The following is a 13000-nucleotide window of genomic DNA, read 5'->3' as shown; positions in this document are numbered from 1 at the left end:
CTATCATTATCTATTATCATATTTTTATCTATGAGTCCTGGTATGCATTGGTATTAGGCCAATTGGGCGTGTAATGTGCCATAGCACCCATATCATGGTATACTGCTCCCATATTGAGGTGTATTGATCATGTACCAATGCCATACTGCTAAATACACATTTTTTATTTTTTCTGCTCATTTGTAATAAGGCATATCAAGATGTAATATGGCACCATCTATTGTACCAGTGGGCGATCGTTGCAACACTGCTCCTTGAGATTTGAATCCTTGATGGTGCATCGGCAATAACAAAGATTTGTGGGGTCTTAGTCACTGGCTGGCATGGCACATGCAGTGGCACAAGGCACGTGCTGGCACACCCTTGGCAGGCCACGGAAATGGCCTTTCCACCCATTTTTTCATAATCTCTTGGAAATTGCATGCAAAAATCACATATTCTTGAAAATGATAGATAAGGATTAGTTGTTGTCCTAATTTTCTGTTAAAACAACACCAGATAGACTTAAACCTTGGTGAAAGTGGTACGAGACATTATAATGGTGGGCTGGAGAAAAAGGTGTGCAGTCTATATGCATGCTATGCGAGCTCACTATCTATAACTACCCAGAACCTCACTGAAAAAGGCTAGCTAGAAATTGTAAGTTGGGGTCCTTGTCCCTACTTAAATGCCTAAGAGCTCCCCAACATAACCAATGTGGGACTCAATGGATGCACTAAATGTATAGGGCTAATACCTTTTTGTGCTCAGTATGTTTTCAATTGAGGATCAATTGCTCACTCTTTTGAGCTGTGAGCTATTGAGCTTCTTGATGATGTGGCCTGCAATTTTACCGCTACAATGAGGTGTAAGCTATTTTTCGTGAAACTTTACACTAATGTATGACTGTATTCACTTTGTATGAGAACTTGAGTAGCAAGACCTCAGCCACAAAGATGATTTGTTATCCAAAATTTTTTCTTCTGCATATTCAATGAAATGATGTGTTTGCTCTTATTGCATGGATTGACAACGTGAGGAGCCTCTCATGTAGCAAAGATGTAACTTTTAATCCTATTTAAATTATATTAATATTGTTTCTACCTTTTTGGGTATTAGGGGCAGTTGCTTAGCCCAATTTGGATCAAAGGAGAGTGGTTTCTCCCAAGCTTTAGAAGCTTTCTCAATTCCATATGACAATCTAGCCCCAACATTAACTTACCCAATATTCTTTCTTTTTGTTGTGCTTGGTAGTTGAAAGACCTGTAATGGTCGTGGCTATTATATTTAAATATATTAATCTTGAACTCCTAGAAACCTTTAGCCTATTCTATTGAGCCTGATTTTCAGAGTTGTCTGATTTCACATAGATATCTATTGCAGGATCAAGTCCACCTCCAGAAGACTTCCTAGTTCCTCTAAATTTATTTTTCAACAGTGGCATACATCTGATCATTGCAGGATCAAGTCCACCTCCAGAAAGACTTCCTAGTTCTTCAAAATTTATTTTTCGACAGTGGCATACGGCTGATCATCTTTAAAACTTCAGTGTCTTGAATATCAGTATAGTTTGGACTTCAGACCATGGTTTCAAAAATTGCTGAAATGGGACGGTATGACTGGTACAATACCATTTTTGGCTTGAAACCGACACCAATATGGGTGCTGGGATGCCAGAACAGCTGTACCAATATGCATTAGCCGTATCGGTTTGTATGGTCTGTATCGGTGTGTACCAGTGGTCTTTATTGACCATATTGGTCAGAACCAATGGTTTTTCAATTTCTTTGAAATATGTCAGTTTTGGTATGTACTTTCGATGCCGATACTGCATCGATTCTATACCATTCTGATGGAAAACCAGTATAGGGTTTAGTATTGATATTTAAAACCTTACTTTGAACCACTACTAGCTGATCAAGAAAAAAAATGAGAACAATATTAGAATTCTACATATGGAGGAGGATGAAATCTTTGCCATTTGCAAGAAATCAACTAGAAAGTTACAGCTTGTGGTTCTTTCCTCCTGTTCATGAGATTTAAATTGCCAATTTTCTGCATTTGAATTTGGAATATGCTCACTCATTCTATATCATGTTAGATATGCTGCTAGTGCTATTATTTTTATATTATTCTTTGGAGATACATAATTTTAGTCTAGGTTGCTGATTACTTTGTGTGCTTTTGCTAGTTTCTTAAACATGACTATGAATTGTGTTTTGCCTTTTCCATACCTTGAAGGTCGTGTTGTCTACACTTGCTTTTACTGCATTTGAGCTTCCTCCTAATGGGGCTATTGGAACAAAAGTTTTGGAGTTCCTTTTTCATTCAAGACCTGATCTGGTGAGAATATTTCTTGAAATTCCAAATGGAAAGTATATAGGAAATTATTTGTGTTACTTAATTTCCGTTTATAAAAGTAGGACTTTATTATTTTTTTGTAAGTTGGTGCTGCATACAATTCATTGCACAGTTCAGAATTTGTTTTGGAGTGCTGCATACAATTCATTGCACAGTTCAGAATTTGTTTTGGAGCAATCTTAGAAACCCTGGCATTGCTTTTTTTCCCCCATAATATCTGTAAGAATGTAGATGCATATTGTATACTTCCATGTGCACATGCACATTTGTGAGTATTTGTTTGGTTTAGATACTCATTACTTGTATATTGTTTCATACTCATATATAGTGGACATGAATAATCATCCATTCTAATGTATTGTATATAGCTTTCATTGTTGTCCCTAACCAAGTCTCAAATCTCAGTTTAGGTTAGGCTAGAACTCAACAATATGTATTCCAGTTTTGCCAGTTCTAACCGAGGAATGATATAAAAAAATCCAAGAATATTAGAGATTCCAGGAAAAAAGAAAATAAGTTGAGAAAATACATTAGGCAAGTTCAGAGCATAATGTAACTTTTAGGACCTTGGTATGGTGTTTCATGCGGAATCGACAGAAACAATGCCTTTTAAAAGATTAATATCATATGTTGTGTTATTTTAGATTGTAATATATCAATTTCATAGTTCGATGATTTATGAGATCTGGGCTTTAGGATAGCCAAACCTATGTCAGAAAATCTCTCTCCTTTAAATTTCTTCAAAACTGAACATGAAATTGCTTCCAAATCTCCTCAACAGCTCATGAATCCAAGTTAGTGCTTGAAAAAATATTTTCTAGAGTACAAAGAAATGAAGAAATGACTAAGAATTAGCACATTTTGTCGATATAAGCAATATACTTGGCCCTACAATTTACTCTAAATCAAGGATTGCTGAACCGAGCCGTATCAGCCGGTTGAGCCCGAACCAAGTCGACCCGGTCTCCGACCGGATCGGTTCTCTAATGAAAAATAGTTTCGGAACCTGATTGGATGTGGCTGGAACTGACCGGAACCGGATGGTTCCATCGGTTCGAATCGGTACCGAACTATACCGGTCGGCTTGTTTCGTCCGGTTCGAACCGGTACCGAACCGTGCCGGTCCCGACCGATACGAGCCTCGGTATCAGTTTGACGAACCTTGCTCTCAACCACAATTTGAAATCAATCCGGATTCATAAATAATTTTGGCTGAAACCATGGTATGTTGAATCGGCCCATACCGAACCGGTCCGTTACAGCGGTGGAAAACGGTACTGGCCCGTACCGGCGCATACCGATTCGAGCCGGTCCGAACCAAAACTGAAAGCTTAGTTTTAGTTTTGAATTTTTGATTGAAATCTAAAACCATTCCTACAATTTTCTTCTACTGAATCTTTAACATGTTGCAAAAATTTGTGAGTTTCATGGGTTATGATTACAACTTATCTTGCTTATTATTGTAAAACTTTGTATCCACTCAATTTCCATCATATGTCTTGCACAAAGGAAGCAACTTGCTATATTTGTCTATTTGAATTTTTATTTCACATAAGAAACCCTACGATCAATATTCACTAAACTAGTACTGGACTTGTACTAGTTGGCCACCAATCCGTTTGAATGCAGGGTACGATCTGGTATACTGGTCAGCTGATCGGTACACCATTTTTTTTCTTCTTGTTTTCTCTTTTTTTGTTTTCACTTATAATTTTGATAATTATTATTGTCTAGTTTGTAATTTTTATGTCATTTTTTACCGTGAAATTGAATTGAAGTAGAACAGTTATATCCATGGTCTGCCGTACCGGTCGGTACGGGCCGGTACCGGCTGGTACATACCGGTACCGGACCCTACCGGTACGGTACAGCTACATATTTCGGTACCGACGCGTACCGGCCGGTACCGACGCGTACCGGCCGGTACGCGTCGGTACCGGCCCGTACCGACGCGTACCGGCCGGTACGCGTCGGTACCGGCCCGTACCGAACCGGTACCGGCCCGAGCCGACCAGTCCATACCGGCTCCAAATTTTTTTTGTTTTTAGCCCTATCGGTATAGTACCAGTTCGGCTCGGTTTGGTTCAGCACCGTACCGGTACCGATACCCACCGGTACGTCGGTATTGTCGGTACCGCGTACCTTGTTTTATGTCTTTATAATTAAATATACATACAGTACAACAAATGAAGTACTTTAATGTATTTAAAATACAAAATACATATTGCAATCTAAAATCTTGTGGAATGTCGATGTGCTTCGTAGATGTTGGAATTGCGTTTATAGTTCGGGCCTAGCACAACAGACCAAAACTCCATGAGTATCGTAGCATAGTCTACATCTATGTCCTCCCATAACCTGCGCCCGTTAGATAGCTATTCTAAAGGAGTAATCTATGTACCTTGGATGGGTACCCTAGGAGGAGTCATCTATCTGATACTAGGCTGGCCAATTTTTGGCTTCAAAATGGAAAAAAAGGAGGAAGAAGGAAGAAGAGAGGGGAATTACCCATTTCTACCTTCAATCTGGCTTAGATCTGCAAAAATTCGACCCTTCTAACAATTTTTTTCGATTAAAAAAAATGAGGGAGAGGTTGAGTAGCCGTGGGAGGCCTCTCCCACCTCAATTATTTAAGAGGGAAGAGGTTGATTGAGACCGAATCGAGACCGAATTGAGGCAAACCCCCAGGTTTGTCCTGGTACCACTTAAATCGCTCGGTGAATTATCTTGGTTCCTGACGATTCAGCTCGGTTTGCCCTGAAACGGGCGGTTCGGGGTGGTATAGTCAACCATGCTTATTACAGATGGAGATATACTGCATAAAGAAATTGATTGCAATAGAATTGTATAGGTAGGGTTTTCAAGTGCTTGAAGCCCTTGGTAAGTGCTTTCCCAATTTTCCTTAGTGGCAATTGATCAAAATTTTTGTTGATTTGGCAAGTCCATGTTGTATTGTTTTTCTGAAACCTATATCTCCAGTGATGTATTTCACTTAACATTTCACAAGGGATAAACCTTTGGTGTTGCGGCTCCTCTTCCAACTTTGTCGGAGACAAAACATTCATTTACCTTTGATGATGTCTTGCTTCCCTGTACATTATGCAAATGCTTGGGAACTACTGCCTATAAATTTTTTTCTTAATTTCAATTGCTCTTGTCCTATGTTCATTTGTAAGTTGAAGCCTAGATGAGCAGAGGTTTGACTGCTTGTCCATTTTTATTTTAAACATGGAATTCCTTATCGAGGGCCTATTTGGCATTGCTTTTATTTCTTGTTTTATATTTTTAAAAAGAAAATCACAAAAGCTAAGACAAAACATGTTTGATGTGATTTTTTATATTTTCTATTTTCTCAAAAGCATGGTATGCTGAATCGGCCCGTACCGGCCGGTTCAGCCCATACTGGACCGATCCGGTTTGGCCGTGAAAAACGGTTCCGGCCCTAAAGGGCCCCGAACCGAGCGATAAATCTACTGTACCAGTGCGAACCAGACCGGTTTGCATTGGTACAAGCCCGGTATTGGGCAAACTAGACCAGTTCGCTCGGTTCGCACCGGGGCACGCTGCCTCGCGCATAGTGCAGCACGCTCGCTCGTGGTTCCCCGAGCTGGGCAGAGTTCCCGCATGCAATTCTCCGCGCTGGGCAGCGTGCCCACAGAGGCGCGCGGCGGGAACCGCGCCCGTGCAGGGTTCCTTTGTCGGGCCTTTAATGCCACAAAGTGACATTTAAGCCACTCTGTGGTGCGCGCCCGCGAACTCTTTTTTTTTCTTCCGCGGTGCCTCTCTTTTGGCTAGTTCGGTAGGCAACCGGTACGCCTACCGGTTCCGGTACGGCGTACCTTGCTCAAAAATCACTTTTATTATTTCTGAAAATAAGAAATATATATTTTTTATCACCACTACCAACGATGCCTCCAACAACACCACCACTGTGGTCGTCTTTGCGGCTACTACCACTACCGTCGCCGCCACCGTCTTCACGGCACCACCCCCGCCATATTGCCGACACCCACACTACCACTATCCGTGCCACTGCCATACCACTGCTGCCATCATCACCACCTTTACTAAATAACTAACACTTTTGCCACTACTACTCAGTACCATCTCAACCAAGGTTCGCGATCTCGGTACTGAATCATATTGGTACCATATTGATACAATGTTTGTACATCCATATGAGGGTCGGTTCGGCATACCGAGATTTAGTATGTCCCTTATATGGAGATTTGATTCGATATTAGTACGGTATGGAACGCATGGTATATGGATGTACGTATTGGTATGGCGAACCTGACTTTCCACCACACTACCACTGTCATTATCAAGGCTTGCAATCTCGTTACCGGATAACGTATTGGTACATTATCGGTTCAGTACGGTATGATATACCTCTATGCCGAAATAGCTCGCTTACACATTTTTTCAATTTTCATCTTGGTATGGATCGGTATACACCTTAGTATGTCTCGGTGCGGCCGTATGGGGCTTGTACTGACTTGAATGTATGTTTCGTAGCGGTTTTCTCTCAATATGGTACGGTATTATATGCTCCGTACTGGACGGTACGGCGAACCTCATTATTGTCACCTCCACTACATCACTAGTGTGCCCACCACTGCCGCCACTGTAGTCGCCATAAGTCACTTTTCAGAATCTATTAGAAATTTAGTTGCTCAAAATGATTGTAAGTGTGATAGGAGAAATTTTAGAAACTACACTTCTTCTAGAGTTTTAATGCTTATATGTTCAACTATTGTGTTAGTGCATAACCATAGTTGCGAGTACCATGCAAGATATTACAATGTGGCACTACATTTAATACACTTTTAACTTTTTTGTGATGGACCATGGGAGAACCGGGACTGTTATCTGGTTCTCAATAAAAGACTGCCAGTGGCAAATGAACAGCCAGAGGGCTGTCTAGCACATAGCTAGTACCTAAGCAGGTCGCCATCCAGAGGTCAAGGCAGCCCAAATAATATATTAAGAACAAATATTAAATATAAGGATGAACCTAATAGATAGTTATAATCTAATAAATGGAACACAATTTATCAAATCATATGTAAATCAATAAGAACTATCAGCTTGGTAACAACCAACGTAATGTATAAATAGTTCCATCTTCTATACTTGAACATGATGCAAAATGTTATCGGGTGCTTAAGCTTCACCTAGCAAGACCATGTAGGCGACCGAGGTGATCATGTTTCAAAACATTGCTGATGCTAGTTCACTCGTTTTGAACCTTTAAAATAGTTACAAGTAGTCAATTATAAGTAATTGCGGTTGTTATCTTTTGCGTTGCAACAAAAACTTGGAGATCTGTGTATAATTTTCAGAATGGTAAGGATTATGTGAATCAAGCAATGTCACTGTGAGTTTAACTTGCGAGTGATATGGGGCATAACTTGTCTGATCAAGTTGGATAAAGATCAAGTCCTTAACAATTAATAGAAGGGTGATCAAAACTAACTGACCTACCCCACACTATTTTCCTTTTTAATGAGACCCATATTATCATTCTTCTCTTGTAACTTTTACTTCTGGATGTGTAGTTGTCTGATTATAGTGGTGAACAAACTCTCTACAATTGTTTATGTGGTTTTAATTTATCCACTATATAATTTATGTTGGTCAGTTAAATGCCTATAGTTATACGGTCCCTATAGTTATACAATCTTTAATCTTATGTTATCCTTGTTTTGTCATTATGGATTTATATCATAAGTAAACATTTCAAATGTTGTAAATGTTGCTTAGTCATCTCAAGGGCGCCTATTTGCTTATATGTAATGAAGCAAATGCTTTATATAAATAAGGCTCCATTGTTATTAGTTTTATTTTTGGGACTTGAGATTATCTGGTTTAAGTGAAAACAGGTAAACATCAGAAGCATTGACGAAGCGATAGTGATTGGTGCTGCTCTTTCATTATCATCTTCTGCTTTTGTTCTACAGGTGTGCATCTTTTTAACTTCATATTGATTAGTATATTTAGAGCTAAATTGGTACCTGAATTGTTTGGATGGTCTAGAAACTCAGTTTGTCCCATTTAAACTTTGTTAAATCTCGAGCAAATTGAAACTAGTCACTCGCAATACAATGTTTTATAGATTGTCTGCATTTTTGGAGAAAATGTTTTTTTTTCTGTATTCAAGTCTCATTATTAGCTCTAGTTGAATTTATTTATCACCTTGGATTATTTTTTCTTCTGCATTGATACTCTTATAATGGAAAAAAAGCTTTTTTGGCATGTGTGCAATGTCATGAAGAGTTATATTACAAACTTTTACATCTTTGTTAATGCATATTTTGAGTGTACGGAATTTAGACCAGGTATTAAATTTAACCGTTGAAATTTGCGAAATATGTTCTGTAACTTAGTTATTAATAGGCCTAATTTTATTGATATGAGTTTCAAGCTTGTTGGAGGAAGATGGAGAATTAATGTTAGGTTAGCACATCTTGACCTTTACAGGTAAGTTGTCTCATCTATTCAAGTTCAGTTTTATGGACTAAAGTTTGATCCATCAAGATCTGCATTTCTATAATTGGCTCTCAGTCTGATGGCAATCCTTTGCAATTTATTGTAGATTTTCTAGCCAGTGATATCACTGAAATAGGAATATTGCAATCATATAGTAGTTAACAGTTTAAGGAGCAACAGTATATCACACATGCAAAAGATGAATTGGAGAAGGTTAAAAAGCCTAAGAAGATCATTGGGACTATTATGTTAGAAATTAGAAAATGGCAACGAGTGTTATCTATATGATAATCCAAAATCCTGATTTAGTGCATAAGACATATTTATGCATGAATTACAATTTGGACAAAGATCTAGGATACAACTTTGGGAGGAAAGAATGAATTGGTGCAATTGGTGATTATATCATAAGTTTCATGTGTCACCTTACAAAACCATTTACAACCAGTTAAATTCTTGACTATTGAGCATCAGGAAGTCTCCACTGCCCAACTTCTTGATAAAAAGCTGACATCTCCTTTGACACGGCAGCTACCACCATTAAGGGTCCCATTGGGCAAAATGATGATCCAAGAGATCTTCAATTTCAGGAGTATAAGAAAAAATGTGATCAATCGAGGAAACTTGATTGTGCACAGTTGAACTACAAAGTAAGGCAATTGGGGCAGTAAGAGGTTCAATTTCTTCATGACGTGCTGCTGGTGCTATTGGGTGGCATTGAATAAGAATCTTTATTGGAGGAGGCATGATAGCTATTGCAATAAAAGAGGAAGAGCCTCATGGTATGCTGTACAGGCCAGAACTGTACCGTACGAACATTGTGCTAGCGTGGCACCGGTACTGAAACGGCAAATCTTGAAGAACCTAGAGTATGTACTATGTGGTGTTGATTAAGGAATAATGACCACCATTCTATAAGAAAATTAGTCAAAGGATGGGACAACACTGCAGACTGAGTAGGTGAAACTTCATTGAAGCTATGTTACAGGTTGCTGATTTGCTTTGTGTAAATATGCTAATTTACTTGAGACTTTGCATAACGATGGGTACAGTGGGCCAAGCCAGGCCCGAGCCAACATTTTCCCTAGCTTGGCCATCAAACCCAACCCGAGCCTGAAATAAACCCAAAAGGGAACCTAAACCCAAGAGTTATGAAGATTGATCATGAAATTGAATGGTTGAGCCTAGCCCATTCTAGTGAGATTGAATGGTTGAGCCTAGCCCATTCTAGAGAGAGTTATACACCTTTTCATTTTTCTTAATTTGTGCTAGACTGAGGAAAAGAAAACCTCAATCGCCATTATGAAACTGCAGGATTAAAATAGAACCTACTTTTTTCTTTTAATCAAGTGGAATGGGACAATACAAGAGAAATCCTAATATTGTGATATCCATCATTTTGGCCATGGCTAAATAATGTGTGCGAGAGCATAGGGCAAACTTTTAAAAGGAAAATTGTGAAAGAACAAAGAATTGTCAATAAACAAGATGATGATGAGATGACAATGACAGGAAGAGCATGACTAAAATGATAAGTTTATAGATTTTTTTGATGTAACCTTCAACAGTTAGAAAAAAAGGTATTATATGCTTTTTTTTCTTAAAAAAAGCTTACCATATGGAAGGAATAACATTGGGATTGGAAAAGAGTGACACCTCAAGGCTTTCAATCTCTTAGTACTGTAATTATGTATATCTAGGTAAAAAAACTTTAAAAGAAATTTAAAGAGGAATAAATTATGTAAGGGTTGCATATCTCATCTCATCACATCACTTAATTATAGATAATGAACAAAATATTGCAAAGGTCAAATTGTCAATCCACCATGTAATATATTGACATTCTATGCTATCTCCTGTGTAGCTTCTTGCCGAGAAAGGTGAGCTTCCTACACGATTTGGTTCTGCGACTTTGGGAATTCTTCTTCTGCAGGTTATTATTCTTTTAACTTTCATACTTGCAAGTTTCGTAAATTGTCTGTTACTCTATTTACGTGAGATGTTTCATAAATCTTGATTTTTATCATCTTTAATATTTTGAATATCGTGTTCCACTCATGCACATGATAGGTTCTCAACTTAATGACTTAGTAGAAGCTCTTCTGTTGATGCTTGCAGGACATAGCAGTTGTTCCTTTGTTGGTGATACTTCCTGTGCTTGAGAGTCAGGTATGCAAGTGTAGCCTTTGTGAATTCAATAAAAAAAATATTTCTGATGGAAGCGGTGCAATTTAGAATTCCACGTTATATCCAATTAAATGTGAAGCAAGTTATTTTTCATATTTTACATTCAAAATAGATTTTTCAGACAATCTGGTTCTGGGAGCACCTTATGAACAAAATTTAGCATTGACTTATTGATGCCAGCAATTGTTTGACATGTTATATCCAATTAAATGTGAAGCAAGTTATTTTTTCATATTTACATTCAAAATAGATTTTTCAGACAATCTGGTTCTGGAAGCACCTTATGAACAAAATTTAGTATTGACTTGTTGATGCCAGGAATTATTTGAGCTTATAGTTCAATTTTTCATAAGAATATGTGTAAGGGAAGACTTTATTGACAAGCTATCATTAATTGCACCTCAATTTTGTTGTGTAAGTGAAAACAATTACCAATCTTTCATGCAGTATCCAAATCTTAAAAATTAAGCAAATCAATTTCGTATAATTATTGTGAAAAATTTTGTGAAGAGTTAGATAGGATGGTAATAACCGAAATAAAACGGTTTTAATTTAGGCTTTAGAAGTACTGACCTTAGACTGGGTCAAGGTGTCCCAAGCTTGAGCTCTGTAGCAAGTCCATCCATGCCTGCCGTTGGCATAGCATGGACTTATGGTACCAGCCCAGCCTAGCCAAGCATGCATCCCTTTTAAGCTAAGAACCTAGATTGAGCCATCCTATTCATACCCAAATGTTTGAACTTTGAACCCTTTATGTCATGCTACTACATATCTTTTTTTGATAAAATATACTTTTACTGTTTACTAGCTTAATTCTAAGTATTTTGGTAAGGCCAATGATCTAATCAAAGATGATTATTTTTGCATTAGAAATGAGTTCTTTTTTTCTATTTAAGGATTTACCTGCTTAAAAATCCTTGTGGTCCAAGTATCACAAACATAAATCCACATGTCTAAATTTGAAATTAAAATTTAGCCTAAACATAGTACATAATGTCAAAATGCAAAACCATCTCTTTTCCTCGGGTAGGGCCAATTCTAGCTATATGCTGCATCTTTCCAACCTATATTCTGCCATAATGCTACATTTGGTCTTAGGATAGGAACAAGTGGGATGACTATTTCTATTAGTAAATGTCCCTCTAATGTTACTATTCTGAGGTTTAGTCTGAATGCTGGTTGGTTGAAATTTTGTTATTCCTGTTTTGATTCAAGTGTTGTTAAAAATGTTGTTCATTGAAATGAAGGGTTAAATGGGGAATAAGAGATTAAATAGGGAAAGGAAAAGAACAACTCCCTTATGTGGCATAAGGAACCCTTAGTTTTTGTCCACATGACCTTGGTTCATCTTACATCAAAATATATGGCAAAGGATTTCAAAAGAGTGACAGAAAGGGCTAAAGACCACCAAGAAGAGAACATGGTCGCACCAAAAACTCTCAGAGCAAACCACCTGTGCCTTGACATTTCGTGCCTTGCTAACTTCGCACCATAAGTTTCATCTTACATGATGGGCATCTGATCCAGAGTGTCCAAGAGCTTAAATTTTGTAATAGATGTTAGGGTTTTTGGTGTAAGGTCAAGCTGCAATGAGAACAGAAGTCTCGTGCTCAGTCCAAACATGGCTTCACCATGATTAGCAAATGTGTTTGAACGTCAAACGACTTTCATTGTGTTCCACGTTGAGTAAGCTTCCAATACTTCATGAATCACCTCAAGGAAGTTTGAACAAGGAAGATATGGCCAAAAAACCTAGGCCGTGTTAGTGCTGCCAATTCATGTAGCAAGGAGCATGGCATTAGATTGCAATCAACAGCAATTAGCACATGTTGTTATATATAGTTTTTTATTTAATAAACCAAGTCTGGCAAGTTCTACAATCCCATCTTTACAATAAGTCAATTAAGGTTTTACAAAGGAGTCTGTTGGGACTTGAGATATTACAATCATACATGATTTGAAGCTTTGTGGGACCCATCGA

General features: G+C 38.1%; 1 protein-coding gene across 1 annotated transcript in view; it reads left to right on the top strand.

Annotated features, from left to right (window-relative positions):
• Positions 1–13000, top strand: part of KEA3 (K+ efflux antiporter 3) — a 38216-nt gene that overhangs the window by 12035 nt on the left and 13181 nt on the right. The window contains exons 5-8 of the mRNA XM_039131984.3: positions 2221–2322; positions 8226–8303; positions 10697–10765; positions 10951–11001. Coding sequence (XP_038987912.3) covers positions 2221–2322; positions 8226–8303; positions 10697–10765; positions 10951–11001 — 300 coding nt within the window. The remainder of the gene's footprint in view (positions 1–2220; positions 2323–8225; positions 8304–10696; positions 10766–10950; positions 11002–13000) is intronic.

The sequence above is a fragment of the Phoenix dactylifera genome, chromosome 9, assembly GCF_051530095.1.
Source record: "Phoenix dactylifera cultivar Ajwa chromosome 9, Ajwa_hap1_PhDact_Kaust_v1.1, whole genome shotgun sequence".
In the NCBI taxonomy this organism is placed as follows: Eukaryota; Viridiplantae; Streptophyta; class Magnoliopsida; order Arecales; family Arecaceae; genus Phoenix; species Phoenix dactylifera.
This window is presented reverse-complemented; position numbering and strand designations above follow the sequence as displayed.